The 27,898-nt window shown below is 35.4% G+C and overlaps 1 protein-coding gene across 3 annotated transcripts in view; it reads right to left on the bottom strand.

Annotated features, from left to right (window-relative positions):
- uso1 (USO1 vesicle transport factor) overlaps positions 1–27,507 on the bottom strand; it is a 49,542-nt gene extending 22,035 nt beyond the window's left edge. The window contains exons 1-15 of one of the 3 annotated variants that reach the window (NM_200155.1): positions 27,281–27,385; positions 26,619–26,705; positions 20,686–20,750; positions 20,483–20,559; positions 20,215–20,226; positions 17,999–18,099; positions 17,789–17,891; positions 13,833–13,888; positions 13,621–13,741; positions 13,339–13,517; positions 9,627–9,767; positions 5,580–5,668; positions 5,299–5,453; positions 2,843–3,048; positions 1,681–1,701 (exon numbers count right to left, since the gene is read on the bottom strand). In NM_200155.1, the coding sequence (NP_956449.1) occupies positions 1,681–1,701; positions 2,843–3,048; positions 5,299–5,453; positions 5,580–5,668; positions 9,627–9,767; positions 13,339–13,517; positions 13,621–13,741; positions 13,833–13,888; positions 17,789–17,891; positions 17,999–18,099; positions 20,215–20,226; positions 20,483–20,559; positions 20,686–20,750; positions 26,619–26,705; positions 27,281–27,346 (1,479 nt within the window). In that variant the 5' untranslated portion in view covers positions 27,347–27,385. Of the gene's footprint in view, positions 1–1,680; positions 1,702–2,842; positions 3,049–5,298; positions 5,454–5,579; positions 5,669–9,626; positions 9,768–13,338; positions 13,518–13,620; positions 13,742–13,832; positions 13,889–17,788; positions 17,892–17,998; positions 18,100–20,214; positions 20,227–20,482; positions 20,560–20,685; positions 20,751–26,618; positions 26,706–27,280 lie in introns of all 3 variants that reach the window. The other 2 variants (XM_087235306.1, XM_087235307.1) reach the window with 2 other exon arrangements.
- Positions 27,508–27,898: the final 391 nt, after the last annotated feature.

Genomic DNA, 27,898 nt, shown 5'->3' with positions numbered 1-27,898 from the left:
GATCAATCAACTGCATCATTGGTGTAAGTTTTAAAAGGGCACCTATTATGTCCCTTTTTTACAAAATGTAAAAAGTCCCTGATGTGCCTAAAATGTCTATGTGAAGTTTCAGCTCAAACTACCCCACAAACTATTTGAACCTGGCCCTTTTATGCGTTGATCCAAATTGTGCTGTTTTGGTGACTGTTGCTTTGAATTCCAATTGGATTGTGCTCTTTTCAAAAGCGGGTGGAGCTAGGCCTGTCACAATAATCAATGTATTGACTTATCACACAACACATGGACATGACCTCAATTATTTTTGGTGATGCAATATATATCACCCATACATTAAAAACAATTCTAGCAACATTTTAGCTGATTATGTGAGATCTCTGTCTCTATTGGAGTGTCAGTATGATTAAAAAAACACTATAGTATTTACTATAAATGGTTTCAGTATTTTTCATGTGGGTGCCTTGACAACTGAAAATATATCTGTCAGCAGATATGGCAGCTTCTTTTACTTTTTACCTTGCATTTTTTTTTGTTAACATTTATTATTATTTATTTAGGATATGCATTTTCACATTGTAATTTCAAAACCTGATAATTTAAATGTTAAAATGACTATAATTAGATGAATTTTTTTTAAGAATGAAATATTATGTGTTCTTTAGAAGAGTGTACTTGCATTGTTTTGCCATTTTATTGTCTCTCTAGCAGACTCATATTTAATGAGTGGCATTAAATGGTATTAAAATGACAATAATATAATTTATCTTAGTATATTTTGGTGCAATGTATTGTACAAAAAAAAAAAGATATCGTGACAGGCCTAGGTGGAGCTACAAATGTCTGTGCTTTGATTTAGCATAGCAGCAGATTAAAAATAGGACTAAAATTTTCTTTGTGAAAACCTGAAAATGTAAAAATGAGGTGTCTCAAAAGAAGGCAGTCCTAGCAGAATCCGGAGTTTGTAATTGACATTTATAATGCTTCTTAGTCTCTGATATTATCTTCAGCAGGTACAGTGTGAAAAGCTCAATGGTGGACGGCTGCTTCTCACTTGGGGCTGTCTATGCTAATGAGGAAGAGATTGTCACTAATGGGCAAATAAATGTTTGGTTGAAGCACTATGGAGAAGATTTAATTTTTTAACTGTTAGTAAAACAACAGAATCCATAAGCACTAGTTAATGTGATGTAAAGCCAAATTTGCTAGTGTTAAAATGCAGTTCTAAATCATGACTCGACAGAAATGAAACTGAGTTAATTATAAAAAAAACAACACTAGGTAAACATATTCATTAAAAACAATTTGCAAACAGCAAAACAGGAAAGTGCTGGGCAGCAGCAGAAGCAATCAGAAATAGTAATTGAAATAGTTTTGAATACTTAATACAACCTAATTAGATTTAGCCTCCACCTTAAAGGGGTGAATATCAGTACAGATTTTACAGATCTAGTCCGAAACATCTGTATCTTCCAGAACCAGCCCGAAAGACCTTGTGGTCCGAAAGAGCATGCGGTCAGCAGTTGAAAATAAAACCGTCAAAGCCAGGGCTGCCGGGGTCAGTAAGGAAACACAACAAACAGGGCAGAAACAGCAAACAGAAGGAACACAAAACACCTAAAAAAGCCCCAATGTGGAAAATGAGGCCAAGCCACACCATCACATTGCCCACGCTCAGATACTCACCCTTCGGTTGAGCTTATCACCCTGCAAAAACCACAATACATTTCACTTTGAAATTCACTCACAACCAAAAGCTACCATTCCCATATGAGCTGCACTACTGCTGGGAAACCTAGCCCAGTTTTGCTGAAAACAAAAAAACAAACAAAAAAAAAAACACAAAAACACCAGAGACCAACTTTTATGAAGGTCCAAGGCTGCTTCATGCTGGTTTGGTGCTGGTCTAGCTTGTTGGAAAGCCATGCAGCTGGTTGAAAAAGGGGGTTTTGATGGTCAGCTGGTGAACAAATTAGCAAAGCAGCGTTCCGTGCTTTAGACCAGCAACCAAAACACAACATGGCATTCAACAGAGAGAGTGCATTATTGACAGGAAAAGGTAGAATTACTGATGTAAAAATGAAAAACAATAGTTCACTAGTCCTGACTGAGTTACATTATCCCATAGGGCTTGAACCCAAATGTAGAGATGCACCGAATGGAATTTTCTTGGCTCATTCTGAGCATTTACAAACAAGAAATATACTTTTAATTCAATTTTTTTATAAGAAAAAATATTCATTAAAGATTTATCTAAAGTGTAAAACAATATATATTATTAAAATAAAAGATTAGCTTCCCCCAAACTGCAACAACACTAACAAAACATGTCATTTTCCCAAATTGTATACATTATGTCTTAATTATTTATATGTATACTTTTTTACTATTATCTTAGACACTTTTTTATTTGTTTTATCTTGTTCTGGTAAAGCATTTGCTGACAACCTAAAGGTAACTACTGTTTTTTTCTCTGTCTCTGAAAGCAGTTATGACTGATATGTATAGCAGAACTTTAAATACCCAGCAAATGTTTCGAAAATAGCTTGAAAGAAACCTTTCTGACAAGGGCCCAAATATGATTTTAAACTACTTAACTGACAGTATTAATCTGTCATAATGAGTATAGCTAATATAAAGGCAAAGAGGTCAATTCGACCAAAGGGAAATAATCTCTGTTGATGATGGACGCTAAAAATAAAGTCCGACTGAAATTGGTCAGCCAGTCACCAGTCAGGCTTCTGATTCTGGTTCGGGTTCTTGGACAGACAATCGATGCATCTCTACCAAAATGTCAACAGATGGATTGTAACAGTCACTGAAAAATCTTGAGATTGACAGATGGTACCTGGGAGAGGATGTTAGTGCACTGCTGAAGAAGAGAAACCGGTGGTTTGCCCAGACTGGTGGCCAACTGTACCCGCAGTAGCTGCTCTTTCTGGGTGAGATTATCCTGCAGTGCATGAGCCAAAGCAACAGCGGCACACCAGTTTGACAGAGAGTCTGCAGAGAACAGACCTCCACACAACAACTGGCCTGCTGAGATAGAGTTTGCTGAAGAGAAAGAAAGAGAGAAAGACATGTTGTGGGTAATGAAGTACACAAACAAGAAATAATAAAAAAAAAATTGAGCATAGGAGCAGATTTGCTCTTATTTTCTGTTTTTGGTTCACTTAATAAACCACATTTGCTTCATTTGGATCAATGTCTCCACATCATTGGCCACAATAATAAAATCATATGTAAAGGGGCAGCACGTTTTACCGATATTTAATTCAATTGATATGTAAATATTAGTCATGTCATTGTCATGTCATTTTAATCTGCTTATCCGGGGCAGGGTCGCGGGGGCAGAAGTCTTAGGAGAAAACTCCAGACTTCCCTCTCCCCAGACACTGCCTCCAGCTCCTCCGGGGTGATCCCGAGGCGTTTCCAGACCAGCCGAGAGACATAATCCCTCCAATGTTCCCCAGGGCCTCCTCCAGGTGGGACATGCCTGGAACACCTTCTAAGGTAGGCGTCCTGGAGGCATTCGAAACAGATGTCAGAGCCACCTCAGCTGAGTTCTCTCGATGTGGAGGAGCAGCAGCTCTACTCCAAGCTCCTCCTGGGTGACATAGCTCCTCACCCTGTCTATACGCGTGCGCCCTGCCATCCTGCGAAGGACACTCATTTCGGGCACTTGTATCTGAGATTTTGTGCCCAAAGTTCATGACCATAGGTGAGAGTAGGAACGTAGATTGACCAGTACATTGACTGCATTAATGCTGCAGCTGCACCAATCCGCCTGTCAATCTCACGTTCTATCCTTCCCTCACTCATAAACAAAACCCCAAGATACTTGAACTCTTCCACCAGGGGTAAGGACTTTCCTCCAACCTTGAGATGGCAAACCACCTTTATCCGGTGAAGCACCATGGCCTCTGACTTGGAGGTGCCGATTCTTATTCCAGCCATGTCACATTCAGCAGCAAACTGCCTTAGTGCATGCTGAAGGTTCATGTTCGATGAAGCCAACAGAACAACATCGTCTGCGAATAACAGAGATGAGATCCTGTGGTTCCCGAAGAACCCCCTTTAACCCAAGGCTGCGCTTTGAAATTCTGTCCATAAAAATTATGAACAGAAATGGTGACAAAACTTAGGATTCAACTTTTTTATTTGATTTTAGATTTGATAGTTTGGTTTATAGTACAATAATATCATTACAAAATATTTATTTTAATTTAATTATCATTTTTAATAATATAGTATTTCTAAATAAATTAAAAATAATTATTAATTTTAGTATATAAATATATTATTTATCACATAGAGTATTTTCCTACCCTTTCGAGCAAATCTATGTAATGAAAAAAAAAACTGCATATTTTACAGCATACTTTTACTTAGAAATTGAGAGTAAACATCAGTCAGAGGAGTCAATTTTGGAAATTGGGATTTATGCATTATGTGACAATTAGGAATCTGAAGATTAAAAAGAAATACAATAGTCAAGGCAAGTTTATTTGTATAGAACATTTCATACACTGTGGCAATTTAAAGTGCTTTACATAAACAGAAAAAAAGAGACAAGTAGAAGATTAAACGTGTTAAAACAGGTTATAAAATAATGAAAAAAAAAGAGAAAAACAATAGTGTGATCTGCCGGACGTAGCACAGTGCTCATTCAGTAAAGGCACAGCTAAACAGATGTGTTTTCTGTCATAATTTCAATTTTAAAGGTGATTTTCTCAGTATTAAATTAAGTTCTTAGCCATGCATATTACTGAACAAAAGGGTTTTTATCTATTTGTGAAAATAAATCTACCAAATGACTTTTCTTAATATTCTAATGATTTTTGGCAAAAAAAGAAAATGTAGACCCATACCATGTATTTGTGGTGTTGGCAAAAGTATCCCCAAGTGATGTAACATTGGGTTTGTGGAACCAGTAAAATGGTATTTTCCTCCTCTGGAAATCTTTTATTTACAACTTTGCAATTGCAGTATTTTTTATTTTTTTCTGGTATTTTGAAAAAAGTAAGAATATTGACTAAATTACTTACAATTTGTATTATATCATGTTTGATAAAATTCTAAATAATTAATGATGTGTTTAGGTGAGAATGTGTACTACAGCTTTCCATGTAATTCTGAATATATTTGGTTACAGATCACTGTATAAGTATGATAATACACATTTTGAACATTTTGTCCTCCTGTTGTCAACGTGTCAAAAACAGTGCAACTACATGCAATCCATTAATCATGATGATTCAAGACCAATGCACTAAACTCAGAACTAGTTGGGTCAAAACTTACCATCAATAGTGGAGGGCAGCAGTGTGGCAACAATCTCCCCCTGTCCTTTTTGATTCTTATAAAGAAAGCACTGAAAACAGTAAAGTACAGCACAGCGGAGAACAAACGGCTGTCTCTCATTCACCATGGACATGAGAAGGACCACAATTGCAGGCCTAGCAAAAAAAAAAAAAAAAAACAGACGTAAAATTCTCAACTCTTCACAAGAAAATATATTTTTTGTTTTGATAATATATTTTTTTTGTATGGTTTTATCAAATAGTGTAAAGAACAAAACAGACCTTGGTGGGTTAGATGGTGCATTAACAGATGCAAAGTAGTCCTGATTCACTTCAGAGCCTCGTATGACCTCTGACACAGTATTGATGGTCTGCACAAGGACAAAGAACATCTTAAAACACTTTTGGTCAAACAGTCAGAAACCATGTGTACACAGTTTCAAACAGAAACATTTCTCGTTTTGATGCTGAACAGTTAGTGAACATTCATACACAACACCTTTTTAATATTCCATTGCAATACTTTTCAGTTGTTTTTCTAAGACGTTTGTTAGCATTGCGCTCACATCTTTAGCAGCATGTCACATAAGGACGCCATCACCTTAGAATGCAACGCCAAGTCAAAAAGTATTTTTACCATTTCCTTTAGCTAAAATGGTAGTTGCTACAACATGCAAGTTGATTAATAGCCTTTGTTTCCTTATGCCAAAAATAATGGTTTTATTTAAATATATTTATTCATTCGTCAATTTTCTTTTCAGCTTAGTCCCTTGATTAATCTGGGGTCGCCAAAGCTAAATGAATCGCCAACTTATCTAGCACGTTTTTATACAGCGGATGACCTTCCAGCCGCAACCCATCACTGGGAAACATCCATTCACACACATACACCACTGACAATTTTTAGCTTACCCAATTCACCTGTACCACATATCTTTAGACTTGTAAGGGAAACTGGAGCACCTGGAGGAAACCCACGCGAACGCGGCGAGAACATGCAAACTCCACACAGAAACGCCAACTGACCCAGCCGAGCCTCGAACCAGTGACCTTCTAGATGTAAGGCGACAACACTACCTACTGTGCCACCGCGTCGTCCATTTGAATTTATTTAAAAATGTAATTTAATCCTGTTATTTCAAAGATGTTTGATTCCCAGAAAAACAAACAAAAAAAAACTAAAAAAACTAAATGTTTTCCCTCTAAGAAGTGCAAGTCATTTTGGTGAAAAGTGTGTGAATGTATACAATGTAAAAAATATATATATTTTTAAAATTGCCAAGTGCTAGACAATGATCCACTTTTATTGAGCAGTGGACTCACTCGAGAGCTGGTGATCTACATTAGTAGCTATAGTAATGACACAGACAAGATAACAAGTGGACTGAACAATGTAGGAGCAGCAAGAATGATAAGAGCAGAAAGACTGGAATTTTTTCCTTTTATTGCCCATCATGGCTTCTCATGAATTATATGAGAAAACATGGAGAACTAAATTAACTGAAAATTCTGAATTCTGAAAATTCTGAAACACTAAAAACCCCTTCACAATGTGAGAATCAAATCATTGTGCACGTGGCCACTAAATAGTTGATCCTGCCGAGCACATACCTAGATAAGGATGCACCCCATTTTCGAAATGATGTACTTTGTTGCTGACTTATTCAGTATTGGGCAAGAAAAGTGGCAGATCAAAGCCCAGCTTTTATGTATTACCATGGGGAATTTGATTTCAGCAAATCAGTTCGCATGAATACAGACAACATGATTTATATATAATATTAATTAATATCTTATCAGTATCATTACTCTTTTTTTATTTTTAAAGAGCCCATATTATACATGAAATAGGGTCATATCTTGGTTGTAAGGGTCTCCAACAACAGTCTAATATGCATGCAAAGTCAAAAAACACTTTCATGGTCTTATAATCTGCATTTATTTTTACCTAATTATCCCAGCGACTCCTGTATGAATCGTCCAGTGATTCATTTGTTCCCAAACCCCTCCTTAGCGCGAAGCTAATCTGCGCTGATTGGACCGATGACAGTCTGTCACGATTGGTCGACTGCCTTCAGTCAGAGAATGAAATGCCCAATAGCTAATCAGCAATATAAAAGTAATCACAGTTCATACGCACTCCATAGTGTAGGCGTGGATTTTAGCTGCCACACACACACACACACACACACACCTCTGGACGACAACGCTCCCGCTTCCGCCCGCACCCGCCAGGTTTAGCCTGAACCCGACCGCTCCCGCTTATATTTAGAATTTCTTGTCCCGGTGCCCGAACCGCCCCGTTTTCTGCCCGCCACGCCCGATCCCGCTAAAGAGCGGGGGAGAACATAACCGAAAATCACCCAGCTAAACAGTCCAGAGACAGCCAGACAGAGCTCTCTCTCTCTCTCTCTCATACGCGCGCACTAACACATACACACAAGCGCCAAGCAGACACACAGGCAGGCAAAGCTCTGTCTCATTCGCATAGCAATATCCACGATATTGCTAGAAAGCCCGCTCCCGTCCCAAATTAAACCTGTTACCGACCGCTCCCGCGATTGATTCGGAAATGTATTCCCGCGCCGCAGAAATCTGGCGTGGGGACAGCTGCGGGAATGCAGACCTCTACCACGGAGCTCCGTAAACAAACAGTACGCGTCGCGTTTTTAACGTGACTTTGCACGCGATAAGAGAATATAGCCAGTTAAGCTGATACAGTACACGCGGTTACAAGTAACAAATCACAACTAAATACATTTGCAAGCTAGAGTCAACGAGGCAACTTTAATCGCACGTACTTACATTTGAGAAATGGAGGAAGAAACTCATCCTGACGTCCATTAGTAAGTTACTCTTTACTGATCCTTACTTTAACAAACGCAGATGAAGTATTCTTTGTAGCCTGTAGTTTCCAGAAGTTTCCAACTGCTTGGTTATAATGCTGAGGTTTCATCTCTGGGTAGAGAATCGATAATGTCCATCTGCAGTGTGACTTCAATCGACCGGCATGTTTGTGTGTGTGTGTGTGTGTGTCTGGGTTTCTGCGTCAGAGGGCGGGACCTCAGGTTTGAAATCTCCCGGGTTTGCGCGTGCACGTGAATAACTTGGTTTCGTTCGTACGTCATGGCGAAACACCTAATGAATCGGTATCAAGGCGACTCGTTTGAAGCACTATGAGTCGACTCTTTTATAGATGAATCAACCGTTTTAAACACTGTATTCTTACAGATTTAAGCCTTAGCTGGATACTTCACTTCACTTAGAGCTGTGTTACACACTACATGGAGGGGAATTTTCAAAAACCCATAATATGGGCTCTTTAAAATTACCAGCAATTAGGCTTGCAGCTGGAAGGGCATCAGCTACGAAAAACGTATGCTGGATAAGTTGGCGGTTCATTACACTGTGGCAACCCCAGATTAATAAAGGGACTAAGCAGAAAAAAAAAAAATTAAATGAAAATGGCTAGCGTGCCCCAAAACAGTGACAAAATTCACATTTAGAAGATCTAAAACTGATATAAACATGTAAAGCTTGTAGTTTGTCACTTCAGTTTAATTAATTAATGGTTTTATTTACATCACTTATCACACAGATTCTTACCAAATAATAACCAATCAAATGCTGTCTAGTATCTGACATGCCCCACCCCCTTCAAGACACTTCTCATCTGCTTTTCTTTTGATGCACTTGAGCTCAACCACTCTCACTGGCATAGTAATGATCAAACAAAATGCTATTAGCGTTTTTTTTTTTTTTTTTTAAACGAGGAGGGTCTACACTATGTCCCACCCTCTCTTCGTGTTTCCATTGAGATTATGTCAAACATTGAATAAAAATGCAAATTTTTAAGCCTTTTTCACGGCACCTTAAAAGGGATATTTCACCCAAAAATTATTCTGCCATTATTTACTCACCCTTTACTTGTTAAAGTTCTATTTGAGTTTCGGTCTTTTATTCTAGACAAGAAGATATTTTGAAAAATGCTGATTGCTGGCTCAAATTGACTTCCATAGTATTTTTTTTGCTATTATGCAAGTCTATAAGTGGCAGCAACAAGCATTTTTTCCAAAAATCTTATTTTGTGATCAACAGAACACACTCAGTATTGATGACTTCCTTTACATTAATCCCTATAATTACAAGAATCACAAACATTCTATCTACAGTTCATTTGACAAGTTGAATCATCATCAGAGTCTGCTTCTGCATGTACACACCAGTACAGCATGCAAACTCAAAGGTTGTACAAGCACAAACTCGTGCGCATGTTTAGATAATATGAGAAAAAAACAGCCCACTAGATGGGTCTGAAAGCAGTCTGACCTCTGTGAGGATGTCTGCAGGAACTCCTGTGGCCATAAGGATGGTGCAGAGCTGCTGGAGGAGACCACACTGGAACATGGCCTTCTGACAGCTGGCTGTGGCCCCTGGAGAGTTCACTGGAGAGACCAACACTCGCACCAGCTATAGGCACAAAATAGATTTCAACTTAAACACTCATGGACTAATGAGCTGTATCGATAAAATATTAATATTATTAAAGTTATTTCTACTACTACTACTACTACTAATATAACCAAAAACATTCATTTAAATTATACACAAATCCATCTTTATTTGTACATTGCTTTGTTTTAAAGCAGCTTTACTGTAATAAATGGCAGCTCTGAAAAAACAAATGTCATTGTAAATAAAAATCTGTTTAGTATTGACAGTTTAGTTGAGTAACTGTGCAGTTTATGACCATTCGCTAAGCCACCCCAAAAAAACGCCATCTACCAATCGTGGCTTAGCAATCGTAGCTACGCGCATGGGTTCTGTCAAGCTTTCTGTCGAGCGAGGGAAACAGACCAACGCGTTGTGCATATGGATTGTGCAAATCTGATACCCGGTATCCTTAAAGTTTGGACAGGGTGGTAGAATTTTCTCCCTTCAAAACCAAAAACCCAAATGAAGAAATGCCAGCGTGGATCAAGCTCTGTGAGGGGTGCTAAAGGAGCGGAATTTAGTTGGTTTTGTTCAGATAATCCTGACACATTCAGTGATAGACAGCAATAACTCACACACCTCTTATCCTAAACAGATCTAAACTGTTTTCTACAAAAATACAAAACAGGTTATGTTTCACAGCTGTCTTTTTCTTTTTTACTCGATATTATGAGTAATTGCTCCGTTTAAGCCTTCGCCATAGTAACTTAGTCATACTAATATCGAATGGGTCATAATGACACGAGTTATTGATCCGGCAAAAACGAATCTGCAAAATCTGTTGATAACTTTACAGAACTTCATATTTCCATCTATTTCAAGCTACGAATATTTGAAATTACAAATCAGCAGAACAAAACTGAGATATAATCACAAACTGAGCCCTTGCGATCAATATACTTTACCTGCAGCTGTTTTTCAGTAATTTATAAAGAGCACACAAAAATACTGACAGCTATAGGTAATTTACTGTACGTTGTTATGAGTCAATGATGCTAATATTCAACACAAATCCATCAGTTTCCCCTTTCTGGCGGTTCTTTCCATGAATGAACTATGTAAAAGCACTGTCCATGCGTGTTTCCTCGTCGGTTAGTAACGCTATATTTCATTGCACAACAATTAATCTATCAGTTTTTTTGGCTAAAAATAGAGAAATCATTTCACCTCTCCTTCTGAGCATGAGCTAAGCTGTTGAATGGTTAGCGTATGAGGCGGCTAAGCTAGCTTCAATTTTGATTTAATTATTCTCTAATCGGTTGCCTATTATGTCGCGAATATAACCTGTAACGCATACTGCAGTCCTTCTTTGTCTGGTTTTCTCAAATCTTTCACTCGTCAAAAATGACATTATATTCTTGGCAATGTCTGACACCAGCGCACACACATTGTAAAAGTCGTGCCAGGCATGAAAGCTTGACAGGCATGGCAACAGTAACTAAGTAGGGTGGGACTTAGCGAAGAGTCAATTCAGTGACAATCATCTCTCTACATAAAAAAGCCACAGAGTAAAGTCAATGCTGATTTTAACTGCGTCATGATTCAGCTCAATTCAATTATATTGTCCAGTCCTTCCAGAATTATGTAGTACATTTTTGTTAGATATTTAAAGCGTAAAATGACAAAATTTGTCATGGTGTTTCTCAATTTGCAACTTTTCTGTGGTCATAAAAAACAGACATTCAAAGTTTAGTTCTAATATATCAATTAGAAGCTTTGAATGTAAATATGACGTGACAACATGATATTACATATGAGAACCATCAGAATGACTACTATGGATGTTAATATATAATTCTAGTAGTTCCAGTGTTGAATTGCTGACATAACTTTACACAGGTTTACCAATTTAATGCAAATATCACTGATTTTAAAAAGCTAAACTTCCATGACCTGTAGCCAATGAAAAAAAGGCTTTAAAACATTTTGCTTAAACATCTTTCTGCATGACCCTAATAGCCACTATGAGAACAGCAGTAGATATTTTAACTCACTGTTGTGACAATGCTCCCTTTCCCATATTTAATAGCTCAATTGTAGCTTTACAAATGTTATTTTTAGCTTTTTCCTTCTCCTATTTTTTGACACCCAATTTTTGAAGTGGTCATTTTGAAGACAAAGCTCTTAAAATGTATATTATCTTGGCATACTACGCCTAGCTAACAGGTATAGTTTGGTGACTACATATAATTTAAAAGAGCCCTGAAATACCGCAACTTTTTTTTTGTACGGTTCTCTGTGGTCATCTAGTTTTGGGCGTGGCAGCCTGTTGACTGAGGTAACTGCCCACTTCTTTGATTGGCTGGCTGTTTTCATATTAACAAGGATGAACTGGCAGCGAAGTAGGTGTAGATGTTGATTGTCTGTGGACGCGAGGCTTATCCACTATTGCATCGGTGGAGAACATTACATTTCGCATTATTTTAGCAGACGGCCATTAAAATAAGCTGTTTCTAGTGTAACAACCAAGTTTTAAGCTCTGAAACTTACAGGATATTTTTATAGTACTAGTATAGTCTAGTACTGTTTTCTTAGTTCATGACCCTTTTAAGAGATAGACTGTTGATTAGCAAGAACGAAATGAAAGGGAGTAGAAAAACAGACTAACCATAACAACAGGTGTGAAACAGTGGGATAGAAAAAATACATTTTAATAAATGGAAATTAAATGTATAATAGAGCTGGGCGATTAATCTAAAAGTAATCGAAATCGACATTCAGAACCTATGATTGATCTAATTTTTCCAGGTCAATTTTTCTATTATTTTCCCTACCCCGCTCTGGCTGGTTGATACTTCTGCATCGAGCGCACATGTATGATCCAGAGCAGCCTTTGTGTGATCGCATACCCTACTATACTATAGGTGCCCTATATCTTCTCTGTTTAATATGAAAAACATTGAAAATAATTTATTTGTTTTCAAAAGTGTAAGTTATTTATTTTTATTTTCAGTGACTGATGGTTTCAGGTAATGTGTATTTTAATTTCATTTGTTCAAAGTTGATGTTCAGTAAATAATCATAGATAGTAGATAGTGTGTGTTTCCTTCAATTATCTTAAAATCAATTAATCCACTCTTCATTCAAAAAATGTCTTACATGTAATATATATAATAATATTTACAGTACAAAACCTGTCAGTGAACAACAAAGGCAAAAAAAAAATTTATAAAATAATTGTTTATTAATCGTAATAGAATAAAAATGTTCAATCAATTGAGATTTTGATTTCAGGCCAAATTTCAGCCAGCACTAATGTAAAGCGACAAACACAAATTCATGATATTCCATGACTTGGAAAAATAAATAAATAAAATTCTTGAATAATTTAAAATATATATTAATATCTGAAAAATTCCAAAATTTCCATGACCCATTGAAACCTTGTTCACAATCATATAATGTCATATTGTGAATTTAATATTATATAATAAAGTTCTATTTCCAATCCTGCTGGTGTTTTTTTTTACAATTCATTTTAAGCATTTTTATGCTTTGTAACACAAATCAAGCACAAAAAATGTAATGTTTTTTTTTTAAATCAGACCTGCAGCATTAGATGGAGGTTGGTGACTTTCTGTGCCGACCAGCCAGAGTTGTCATCCCCCACCTCAAACCACGGCTTCATCTTTTGGATATAAGAGCCTTCCTTGAAAAAATTCTGGTTGGAGCTGTTGTTCTTCAGCAGGTTTAGCAACAACAGTAGACAGTCCTCCACCACAATACCTGTGAGGCGAAGATAAAGCCTAATTAACAATCCTGCCATTTCTGGAACATTTGTGGTATACTTTTCCATCTCCAAAACAAAATGGGTTTGTTAACCGTTTACCTCCATCACTTGAACCCTCCTCAGTGATAATATCAAGAAGCCTCTCAAATGCATTTTCAAAAGCCACAATTTTCTGAATTGCAGCATTCCCTTTGGTAAGCTGCTGCAGTAAAAGGAGACCCTTAATGGGGAAAAAGCATAATGGTTAAATTCAATTTCAACAGAGACTTCCTGTAGAAACACTCATGTTAAAGTGCAACAAAAACACTTACATCATTACGTATAACTTCTCTGGAGTCAGCAAGAAGATCCATTAACCTGGATACTCCTGCATTGAGACAACATTAAGATTAACAATACAGTATAAAAAGAATCACAGCTTAAAAAAAAAAAAAATGGTTTAAATGCAGTGTCAAATCACCAATCATCACAGATATCTGCACAAATTAAAGTAGATAATAAAATACTCATATGAAGGGTATTAATAGTTCAAATTACACAAAAAATACACTTTTTTTCATATTTCTAGTGGCCAAAGCAATGGGTTGTGAATATTTAACACAGGGGTCATATAACATGAGGCTGCAGAGGGTCTGCAAGACCTTAACTTCATTCTTTTGAAACAAAAAAAAAACACAATAAACATTTACAGAGCTTGCATTTGTTTTATTTAAACACACATTTGATTGAGACACATTAGACTAATTTATATTCTATTTGCTGTATTCACATTGTAGGAGAAGCTGTCACTCCAGACACACCCCAATCAGCATAAATTAAAGCCTTTAACCACTAAAAGCTGCCCTCCGGGCTCATATTAATGACACCTGTAGCTTCCTAAATTTTTGGGAGTGGCGCCTATTCAGGGATTAACCAAACAAAAGGGTGCTGCAGTTTTGTTGCATGCAGTACAAAACAAAATAAATCGCAAACCACTTTAAAAAAGGCCACAACAGCTTTTGTTGTCAAACTTTTAATTATCACAAGAAGATGTTTTTAAATGTACAGGTTTGTAAAAGTAGATTACTAAATGCAAAGTTTTAACATTTCAACCTTGCTTAAATGTTGTAACTTGAACATTTTGTTAAAGGTGAGGTTAGGAGTCAACAAAGAATTGAATACTTTGTTTGAGAATCAAATACTTTTAAAAAAAAGTAAAATCTTGATTTCTCTTATCGATTCCTATGTGCACGTTTTTATTTTTTCACTTGACAATTGGCCAAGACCTTCTGACTAATGAGATACCAAGACCTTGAACAATGATCTAAACATTGATTAGATGGACCACATAAAGTGCTTAAAAGTTTGGCTACATTTTGTGAAGAATAGTGGCAAATCTAAGTGTAAATATTGTATAATATGTTGCCAGCAAGGTGTCACGACCAATATGACCAAGCATCTGAGGTTAGTTCACCCCACCAAATGAAAAGAATGCAGTTAAATTCATTGCATATCCCAAGTGCAACGAACAAGTGTTGTGTATTTTAGTTTTTTTGAATGTGTAGCTGAGCAGTTCAGCACTGGTTTATGTTTGTAATTTGAAGTGAAGCTAAACACTGCATTCTCTTCTGCAGATTTAAACTGTCAATGATAATCTTAGGTGTTGTATTGAAGTTGAAAAAAAAAAGTAGAAATAAGAATGTTCCTTTAACATTTCTGAAATGTTTAATCTTACTCTTTTGCAAAAAAATAAATGCTTATATGGCTGCTTAATTCTTTTCAGCAGCTCTCCAGCGGCCCTAAACTAGAGCTGTACAATTTTGGATAAAATGAGAATCACCATTTTTTTGCTTTTAAAATAAAGATCACAGCTTTTTAATTTGTAAGATTTACCCCTCAACATTAGGTTTTCAAAAAAATAAAAATATGGCCATAAAATGAATACAGTGCATCCGGAAAGTATTCATAGCGCTTCACTTTTTCCACTTTTTTTTTAATGCAGCCTTTTTCCAGAATGGATTAAATTAATTTATTTATTCAAAATTCTACACACAATACCCAACAATGACAATGTGAAAAAAAGATTTTTTGAAATTGTTGCAAATTTATTAAAAATAAAAAATCTGAAAAAAAAATCACATGTACATAAGTATACACAGTCTTTGCTCAATACTTTGTTGATGCAACTTTGGCAGTAATAACAGCCTCAAGTCTTTTTGAATATGATGCCACAAGCTTGGCACACCTTTATTTGGGAATTTTTGCCCATTCCTCTTTGCAGTACCTCTCAAGCTCTATCAGGTTGGATGGTAAGTGACGATGTACAGCCATTTTTTGACCTCTCCAAAGAGATGCTCAATAGGATTTGGATTTGGGCTCTGACTGGGCCACTAAAGGACATTTACAGAGTTGTTGTGAAGGCAATCCATTGATAATTTGGCGGTAGGCTTTGGGTCATTGTCCTGCTGGAAGATGAACCGTCGCCCCAGTCTGAAGTCAAGAGCACTCTGAAGCAGATTTTCTTTCAGGATGTCTCTATACATTGCTGCATCTTTCCCTCTATCCTGACTAGTCTTCCAGTTCCTTCTGCTGAAAAATATCCCCACAGCATGATGCTGTCACTACCATGCTTCACTGTAGGGATGGTATTAGCCTGGTGATGAGTGGTGACTGGTTTTCTTTAAATGTAACCCCTGGCATTTACTCCAAAGAGTTTTAGTATAGTCTTTAGACCAGAAAATTTTGTTTCTTTTGGTCTGAGAGTCCTTTAGATGTCTTTTAGCAAATTCCAGGAGGGGAGTAGCTTCCGCCTGGTCACTCTACCATACAGGTCTGAGTGGTGGATTGCTGCACAGTTCTATAAGGTTCTCCTCTCTCCCCAGAAGAACGCTGAAGCTCAGACATCAGGTTATTGATCAACTCCCCGACTAAAGCTCTTCTCCCCCGATCGCTCAGTGTAGATGGCCGGCTAGCTCTAGAAAGAGTACTGGTGGTTCCATATATCTTCCACTAATGGAGGCCACTGTGGTCGTTGGAACTTTCAGAGCAGCAAAAAATTTTCTGTAACCTTCCCCAGCCTTGTGCCTCGAGACAATCCTGTCTCAGAGGTCTACAAACACTTTTTTTGTCCTTTTGCTAGGTTTGTGCTTTGACATCCACTGTCAACCCTGAGATCTTATATAAACAGGTATATGCCTTTTTAAATCATGTCTAATCAACTGAATTTACTACAGGTAAACTCCAATTACGCTACTGAAACATCTCAAGAATGATCAGTGGAAACAGAATGTACCTTAGCTCAATTTAGAGCTTCACTGCAAAGGCTGTGAACACTTATGTACATGTGATTTTCAGGTTTTTTATTTGTTTATAAATTTGCAACAATTTCAAAAAATCTTTTTTTACAATGTCATCATGGGGTATTTTGTGTAGAATTTTGAGGAAATCCATTAATCTATTTAGGAATAAGGCTGTTACATAAAAAAAATGTGGAAAAAGTGAAGCACTATAAATACTTTCCGGATACACTCTATGTCGTTATGTAATGTAGTAAACAAGTACATAATTGACATTTTTGAGTGAATAATACCTTATAAATAATGATTACAAATGAATCAGGAAGCTCTACCATGGGATGAACTGGTGTTTTTCAGACAAAAACTCTTTGTAAATGTTTTATTTCATGTGTATAGTCTTTAATGTGCTTTTAATAAATTTTCTTCTATTCAAAACAATATTCAGGGATGCGAATATGTCAGATGATGGCTTTTCATGTGCTGGACGATAGGTATTTTGTTTGGGGGTGATCAATAATTAAATCTGGAAAAAGCTAGGCATAGGTGAAGAAGTTTAGCACATAGCAATGACATATCACAAGCCTCAGTTGTTTATTCGATCTGCAAAATCCCAGCTAAAAAAACAAGGAAAATTAGAACTAAAAGGTTGCACACAGTTTGATTAGCCACAACATTTTCTAGTAATATTACCTTTTTTTCATTGTGTTACTATGTATATGGGACTCTTATTTTGAAAAGAAAGGCAGGGAAACTTAAAGCTTGCTGCACCACATTTTTAAATTGGGCACGGCTGGTCAGAATGACAGATATGGCCATTTTAGTAGTTAATAAAAGTAGTAATTAAAATTCTACAGAACTTCCAGAATTTTAACTACTAAACTACTAAAATTGCTATGGCGGTCATTCTGACCATACGTGTTAAACAATCTCATATGCGAATCTTGCACTGATATTTCTCTAAATACATGAGAAGAGGAGATTCTCAAACTCACCCATTGGGCTGACCAGGACGATGCCCTGGACTTGAGCACACTGGCTTTTCAAAAGTGCAGTTAAAAGCTTCACACCTGGCCAGCGAACATGGAAGTCAAACTCCTAACAAAGACAAAACAGTCAACATATGTCAAGGGAGTATGGAAAGCAACAAGAGATCTCTTCATCTGCCAGCTTTTCTGTCTGATAGAATATCAGTTGGAGCTTACCTCCAACAGTGTAAGAAGAAGAGTGATGTTTTCTGGCTCCTGAATGAACTTGTCAGTGAACTGAGCTCCCAAATCATCCTCCTGCTTCTGTTGGTTCTCTTCTGAAAGAGAAAATTATGTGCAGAGAAATGTATTTTTGTTGCTTTTAACTTATCTGATCAGTTTAACAGAGACACTACAGAAAAAAAGGAGGAGACAGATATGGAAAGATACCAAAACATACTAGGAAGGGCAGGGAGGATTTATGATAAATCTTATCACACTTTAACCGCAAAGAGCCAGAAAATGAACTTTTCAGTGCATGTTATCAAGCATTCAGATGGAAGTGCAGTGTAACAACTGCTGACAGAAAGTGTATTAATCCAAACAGAAAAAGCACATAAACCCACAGATTAGAAAACTGAAAAGCAGTAAAAAGCAAACAAATAAATAAAATCAGAAAGCACAAAAACCACACCAGCTATAGCTTAATACTAACCCAGTGCTTGTTCTGAAAAGACTTATATTCAGCCTCAAAGAACACCATGCAACGGACTGACCAGCACAGATTTTACAACAGAAATTTGATATGAATTTCTTAATCAAAAGTAAATAATAAGGTTATCTACCTATAAAGAGGACAAATAATTGTTGATCATGGTCAAATTATTGTTATTACATTATTATTTCTTTATTTTCTAATATGAAAGTGACATTTTTATATATACACAACTTATGAACCGGACAGTCCATGCAATCAGTGCAGACTGGGAGAACAAATGTTTTAGCAGATCTGGAGTTAAATTAGCCAATTAAAAAAAGAAGGGAGGACTAAAATAGAGGTCTGCATTGCCGCTACTGTCCTGCGGATGCCGCAGGACCCGACCAGATTTGTACGGCGCGGGTATAAATTTCCGAATAAATCACGGGAGCGGTCGGTAACGGGTTTATTTTGGGACGGGAGCGGGCTGTCTAGCAATATTGCTCCCGACTCCCGAGTGAGCATGTGTATGTATGTGTGTAAATGAAATAGCGCGATGCTGTGTTTAGCTTGTTTGTTGCAGTGTGTGTGTGTGTGTGTGTGTGTGTATGTATGTATGTATGTATGCACGAATGAGAGGTGTGTGTGTGTGTGTGTGTGTGTTTGGTGCTTATGAGTGTGTGTTAGTGGGCCGCGCACGAATGAGAGAGAGAAAGCTTTGTCTGTGTGTGTGTGTGCTTGGTGCTGTGCGTGTGTGTGTTTATACAGACAGCTTGTTATAGGCTGTCTGGACTGTATAACTGGGTGATTTTCGGTTTTGTTCTCCCCCGCTCTTTAGCGGGATCGGTCGCGGCGGATAGAAAACGGGGCAGGTCGGGCAGCGGGACAACAAGTGCTTAATATAAGCTGGAGCGGTCAGGTTCGGGCTAAAACCTGGCGGGTGCGGGCGGGAGCGGGATTCAAAATTTAGTCCCGCGCAGATCTCTAGACTAAAATACCTATCGTTAATAAATTGATTTTGGGTTATTTTCTCATCTACCAACAATCTTTTATTCACCCTCATGATATTTCAAATTGTATCTTTTATTTCACGTCATGTCAGCTTCATTCGCTTTTTTCACAACAAAAACAAACACTTTATAATATTACAAATATAAAAATATAATTTAAAAACATTCAAGCAAACAAAAAAGTTGTATTACATGAAACTTTTTTACATTAATACAAGATGAAAAATTTCACTAGGTTCTTTAAGCGAGTTATTTATTCTTTTTCAAACAGAAATGAAGAGATGTATATTTAAATCAGAGAGATTTCTACTATTCCACCTAAAGTCTATTAATACAAGTTAGCTGATTAATGTTTACATATAATAAAATCTTGTCTTTTTAAAATCATGGTATTAAACAGCTCATTTCAAGTAGAAACATTTTTGATATCTGCATACATTGTGAAGAGTCACAGTTTTGGGTGAACAAACATTCAATTCAGACATGATTTATTTTAAGGATGAACAAAAGCCACATGGATTTGGAATGACATGAAGGAAATTAAAGGATGACAATTTTTTTAAGCGAACTACAACAACTTTGACTAAACCAAGCTAAACCAAACTGCTGATGTCATTACACTGTAATACAGTTCTCCAAAATTAGCTGTTTTATGGGATTGGTGCCAAACATACAGTAGGGGAGGTATTCTACAGGAATGGTTGGGCTAGTGGTTAGACAGCATCATGCACAAAAAAGTGCTTTACCTTCAGAATCATCTGGCGGATTAAACATGGAAAGAAAAAGGAGGAGGATCAGATATACAATATTTCCCTGCTCATCAAACAGTAACTGTAAAAGGGAGACTGGTAAAAGACTGAAACAAGGCTTCTTAAGAAAAATTTAAAGAAAACTAGGATCTTGGAATTAAAGAATAAGATGAGAATTATCCCCATGATGCTTTATGGACAATGAAATGACTCAGAATCCCAACAGCAATGTCAGAGGCAGACTTAATATAGAATCAAAACATACCTTGTTCCTCTTCTTCATCGTTGCAAACAATGTTGTACAAAGTGTCCAAAGCATAACCTAGGATTTCAGTGTCTGACCTGTTTCAAATAATCATGAAGTCAAAAAAATAGCACAAAGCAATTCACTAACAAAACACAAAAACAAAACACAAAAAGATCCAATGTAATGACTTAGTTACAATCAATGTATTAGTTTGAACCTACCGGTCAGTTTGCAGTATACGAACCAAATGGTCCATTGACATTGTCCCAACCTCCAGACGATATTTCTGAAATAAAAAAAAAAATTATTTTACATGTTCCACAAACAACTATTGCATAATAAACAACAAGCATCTATATATATATATATATATATATATATATATATATATATATATATATATATATATATATATATATATATATATATATATATATATATATATATATATATATATATATAATTTAACAGTTTTAAAAACTAATTTCTAATAACTGATTTATTTTATCTTTGCCATGATGACATGAAAATATCTAGTCAAATATTATTTAAAGACACTTCTATACAGCTTAAAGTGTCATTTAAAGGCTTAACTAGGTTATTTAGGTTAACTAGGCAGGTTATTGTATGACAATGGTTTGTTCTGTAGACTATCGAAAGAAAATATAACCAAAAAGGGGGAAAATTTTTGACCTTATATAGGTGTTTAAAAGATTTAAAACTGCTTTTATTCTTAAATAAAACACAAAAAAACTTTCTCCAGAAAAATAAATATTATCAGACATACTATGAAAATTTCCTTGCTCTGTTAAACATCATTTCGGAAATATTTAAAAAAGCAAAAATCAAAGGGGGTTTAATAATACTGACTTCAATTGTATATATATCGTGCTGCACAATTGGAAAATTCTGACATTGCAATATTTTGTTTTGCTGCGATATTTATATTGCGATTTAAATATCATTTCACCCAATGATTTGAATAACTTTATTTGGGAAGATTTTATTAATTTAGATCAACTGAGACGATCAAGTCTTTTTCTATGCAGTGCGTCTGCATAAATTATAATAAATTGCAAGCATATATAAACATGACAAAAACAAAAGTTAACCAAACAGCGCTTTATGGTTTTCTGGGTTGTCAAACCATTTTAAAGTACAGAAATGTAACTTCAATTTTTTGTGTATATATGTGTATATATGTGTTTATATGTATGTATATATATATATATATATATATATATATATATATATATATATATATATGTGTGTTTATATGTGTGTGTGTGTGTGTGTGTGTATATATATATACATACATATATATATACACATGTATGTATATGTGTATGTGTATATATATATATATATATATATATATATATATATATATATATATATATATATATATATACACACATATATATTAGGGGTGTAACGATACACAAAAGGCACGGTTCGGTTCACGGTTTTGGAGCCACGGTTCGGTACAGTTCGGTTTCTGTTTGCTGTGGGGTTAGGGTTGATGTCATGTTAACAGCAATGCTAAGGGACAATTCACTTAATAACAAGAACATCTTACCTTTTTCTTTATTAACTTTGTCATCGCATTTTTAGTACAGTCAGGATACCCGAGTAAACAACTAGAATTAAATAAATACCTCCAATATAGACTAGTCAGAAAAAAACTATTCTCTTTAGTGCAGCCATCTTAACTAAGTAAACTAAAATTAAATAAATAACTGCAGTGTAGACTAGTGAAAGATCTTCTTCAAAAACACCATAATATCCACATTCTCCGATGAGAGGCTTGATCTCTCTGCTGACACAGACGCTCATTTTTGATTATATGGTTTCATTTAGATAGATAGGTTTCCGTTTAAATTAATGAAAAATATACATATAATGTGTTTGTAAAGTGTTTTTTCATGACATATTCACCAGTAAAATACATTGCGGTTGTGTCTGAAACTAATGTTAGGGTTGTAGCCGGCTGTATGTTTGCCTAGAAATCTCTCTCTCTCTCCCGCTCCCTCTATGCCGGTCATTTATGTAAGTCCGCCTTCATGACAGCTGATGCCTGTCATTTCTGTAGGCCCGCCTTTTTGACAGCTGATTGGTCAGGAGACTGATCTATCATCATTTGGCGACGCAGCGCGGGAATGTAAAAAGCATGTCAGGAAGAGCGGGAGAGAGAGCGTTTTTCCTTTGATCTCGTTTTTCGTGTATTTTTCTCACATGATTATGATTTTCGTTGTTTTTGCTTAACTTCCGTTTGGGTAAAATTATTTTGCATTACTTTTGCCCACTTTAAGAAATTTTGTGAGGTTTGTACATTTTTATTTCAATTGATTTGTATATTATTTTTAGCTCCCCTCCTTCCCGACAATATAGCTGTATCTCCTCAAGTTCAGTCTTAGTGTAAGGTGGATAGGGAAAATGTCATACGATTTCCATTTTGCAAACACGTAGAAAATGTATTGTTAAAGACATCAGGTAAGAGGTGAAGGTCATCTTTGTTTATTTTATTCAGTATAGGGAAGAATGCGGCGCATGGCGCTGAAGACCTTTTTTTTCTTTTCATCAGTTTTAGCGAGATAAGAGGGGTTATTCATGAGTAAGAATTGTTTTATTATATTTATTTCTTTTGTTTGTCTTCACTATCACCCCCTTGCTCGAGTTTAACTAATTTTTGTTTGATACTTTTGTTTGAATTTGTTACTTCATTATATTATTTTTATTAGTGTAAATATTTCTCTTTTTTGTATATTTGGGCATTATTCTGGTTTTACTTTTGTACATTAAATCACTTTTGTTGGCAGTTCTGTTGCTTACACCCTCACACTGGGAAATTACCACACTTTTTAAATGTTTTTCTTTACAAGTAAGTTTCGTGAAACAGTTGAGACAGACAGGCAGGCGCTTTGTCTACGACACGAATTCTATTCCTGTACTCAACTGGAAAACCAAAATGTTTCCACACAGATAACTTAAATGTGTCTGGGTGATCTGCAATTTCAGTACTATGTGAAGCAGCCATCCTGCGTTCAGTAGTAACGAGTGTGATGCTTACTCAAGTCACATGACATAACATGGACTAAAATACTAACTTTAGAATATAATATTTAGAACAAATCCTCATCATTACTAAAACAATTTTATCAAATATGATATTAAAGATGTGTTTAAATTGGTTCAATTAGTTAGAGACAAGTGACCTCAACCTCAACAATGGGCAGCAGGGGGCGTGAGAGTACCGCGGTACGCCACGAGAGTTTCGCGATACGTATCGTGGTTGGTGTATCGCGATATTTCGGTTCGGTTTTAATATAGTTACACCCCTAATATATATATATATATATATATATATATATATATATATATATATATATATATATATATATATATATATATATATATATATATACGTACGTACGTACGTACATACATACATACATACATACATACATACATACATACACACACACACACACACACACACACACACACACACACACACACACACACACACACACACATATATATATATATATATATATATATATATATATATATATATATATATATATATATATATATATATATACATACATACATACATACATACATACATACATACATACATACATACATACATACATACATACATGTATATATATGTATGTATGTATGTATGTATATATTTACACACATAATTACCACCTGTCAATCACTTTTTTTCTTGTGAATAGGCAGTGATCTGTGTCGTTATAATGGTGTCGGTAAAAAAGGTGCACAACCAACAGGAACCAGCCAACAGTATCTGAGGTGTTTGCTAAAATGACTAGTACTAGTGTGAAAGTAAAAGATTAAAGCAGTCTTAACTAGGTTAATTAGGTTAACCAGACAGGCTAGGGTAATTAGACAAGTTATTGTATAACGATGGTTTGTTCTGGAGACAGTCTGAAAAACAATTAGCTTAAGGGGCTAATAAATTTGACCTTAAAATGGTTCATAAAAAAATTAAGAACTGCTTTTATTCTAGCCAAAATAAAACAAATAAGACTTTGTTCAGAGGAAAAAATATTATCAGACATACTATCAACATTTGCTTGCTCTGTTAAACGTCATATAGGAAATATTTTAAAAAGAAAAAAACAACAAAGGGGGGCTAAAAATTCTGACTTTCACTGTATATATATTTACAGTATTTTTTTTTACGTTTTTAAGAAAACTTATTCAGTTCATTAAGGCTACATTTATTAAATGTAAAAAATGTTAAATTGTTAAATATTTTTTAAAACTTTAAATAACTGCTTCGTTATTGTATGTAGTTTCAAATAAAATTATTACTCCAGACATTATTGCTTTTATTACTATAATAAGTATAATAATAATTAGTATTAGTGATTTCTGAAGGATCATGTGACTGGAGTAATGAAGCTGAAATTTCATCTTTAAAATCACTGGAATAAATGAATAAATTAAATGATAAACTACTTTTGAACAGTTATTTTATAGTGCAACATTTCATAATTTGTATTTATGATGAAATAATTGCAGCCTTGGTGAGCAGAAGAAGCTTAGTTTAACATATTTAATCATAATCATACAAATGTCTATGTGTCAAAGCACCATAAGATTGTATTTGCACACAATTGACAGACAGTCGCAGCACGCAGCTCTGGCTCGATCTGTCAGGCATCAAGGCACCACTGTACACTGGCCCGAGCGTCACGCACGCTGGCTCCGGGCTATCGGGCAGTCCTTATTGTCGAGCCCTGAAGGTTTAAGCTCTGTAGATGGGTCACCTGCGTCTGCACAGTTCAATGAGCACTTTAACAAGCGTGTTTTTTTACGCTTGGCAAGCCAAGCTGACGTGACATGGGGGCGTGGCAGCATCGACGATTCTATTTTTTGATTCGATAATCAAAATCGAGCATAAATTGATCGATTTCGATTAAAAATTGAAATCGTGACACCCTTAATAAAATATATATATATATATATATATATATATATATATATATATATATATATATATATATATATATATATATATACACACACACACAATTGAAGTCAGAATTCTTAGACCTCCTGAATTATTAGCCCCCGTTTATATTTTTTCCTCAATTTCTTTTTAATGGAAAGATTTTTTTCAACACATTTCTGAACTTAATCATTAATAACTGATTTCTTTAATCTTTGCCATGATGACATTAAATAATATTTTACTAGATATTTTTAAAGACAACCTTTTAAATTGAAATTTAAAGGCTTAACTAGGTTAATTAGGTTAACTAAGCAGGTTAGGGTAATTAGGCAAGTCATTGTATAATGAGGGTTTGTTATGTAGACTATCGAAAAAAATTGCTTAAAGGGGTTAGTAATTTAAACCTTAAAACTTTTTAACAAAAATTAAGACTGCTTTTATTCCAGCTGAAAAAAATAAATAAGACTTTCTCCAGAAGAAAAAAATAGTATCAGACATAATGTGAAAATTTCCTGACTCTGTTAAACATTCAGGAAATATTTAATAACGGAAAAAAAATTCAAAGGGGGCTAAAAACTCTGACTTCAACAGTATAAGGGCTGCACGATTAAAAAATTCTGTCTTGCACATTCCATTATATTGCACAAAAACATTTTTTCACAATGTCATAGCTCAGACCTCATAGCAGATTGCAATTTTAGTTGCATAGTAACATTGTGTTTAGTCAGGGATGTTCTTTAAGTGGAATGATGACATTAAATTAACTTGTTAAGAATTTCAACAAAGCAGCATTTAAAAGCTACAATACAATCACAATATGGCATGGAAAAAGAGGTTGTTGTGCATTAATGCAAACAACAGTATTTATATTCCTCAACTGAACTATGCTGCAATTTTAGCAAGCATAGTTGCTATAAAAAGTAGTGTATGATTTTAATTCATAACAGATTTTGAACTTCTAATTATCTATACTGAACAGTACTAGTTCTAGGCACTGTGGTTTTGTAAAGATTCTTTGAATGAAACAGATCAAAAGCATTTGACAGACATTCTACTTACACTATTGCTCAGTTTAATGGAGTGTTATTGTGTATAATGCTGTGTATAATTAAAACACCTCAATGACAAGCATCAACATGACAAGCATTAACTTCTGGTCACCTTGGACAGGGATTTTAGGGCACGAACAGCATCTCTTCGATCCTCCAACAGGGTTGATGAAGCCACACGATCACACAGCTTCTGAATCTGAAGATTAAATCAACAGAAAGACACAAAAGAATGGTTCGTAATTGCCTCATCATAGTGTGGCAAACCTTACTTTATTTCAAGTATCCAATAAGTTCACATAGAATGTATGTATGTATATATGTATGCATGTATGTGTGTGTGTGTGTGTGTGTGTGTGTATATATACATATACACACACACACACACACACACACATAGAATGTATTTATGTATATATGTATGCATGTATGTGTGTGTGTGTATATATATATATATATATATATATATATATATATATATATATATATATATATATATATATATATATATATATATATATGTGTGTGTGTGTGTGTGTATGTTAGTATGTATGTATGTGTGTGTGTATACACACACACACGATGGAGAACATTAAAACCATCAAATTACTAAAAACGACTGTCATATATGCCATTTAAACTAGCTTTACATCAGGGTTGTTTGTCATTTGATTAACAAGCAGTTAGTCTCAGTAATCTGCAAGCTGAGTTCATTTTTTATTGGTTTACACGCATAACGTCAGATGTATGTGTTTATGCAGTAAATTAGCTCACTGTTTCTGCTCCAGTCGGCTGCGGGCCTGCTGGTTTGCTTCCCATTACTCCCCTCAGGAAATCCATCGTTCTGTGTCCGCTTTACTAATATTTTCAATGTTGATCACAAGGCAGACTAAACCTCAGGTGAAATAAACTGATTTTCCAGGAGAGATAGACAGCAAATGTCATTAAACAGCAGCTGCCTGATGTTGATCTCACAACACACCAGCACCCAGCCCGGAACTGACAAGGACACGCATGCGCATAAACGTGGCGATACGTGGCTGACCACAGTGTCAGTGACGATGTCTTAAAGAGACAGATGACACAAAAACACGATGTAAATGAGTAACTTCTAGTAATAGAAAAACGCCTTTTCGTGTGCAGTAGTGTTTCAAACAAGCAAGCAAACAAACGAATAATAAATAAACAAAACCACACATTTTGGAAATATGGTAATAACTTCATTAATAGAATAGAACAATAAACAGGAATTTTGCACAGGATTGAAATTCATTATAAAATGTTATTAATAGTTAGACCGCGATCCATAAAGGCAGCATTTCAATTTGCTGCTTTTGTCATATCTTTTTTTGTCAAAAAACATTTCATATTTTAAAAAAATGAATCTGCTAG

The sequence above is a fragment of the Danio rerio genome, chromosome 1, assembly GCF_052040795.2.
Source record: "Danio rerio strain M-AB ecotype USA chromosome 1, GRCz13ab, whole genome shotgun sequence".
NCBI lineage: Eukaryota > Metazoa > Chordata > Actinopteri > Cypriniformes > Danionidae > Danio > Danio rerio.
Note: the sequence above shows the minus strand (reverse complement) of the source record. Positions and strands in the feature narration are given on the sequence as shown.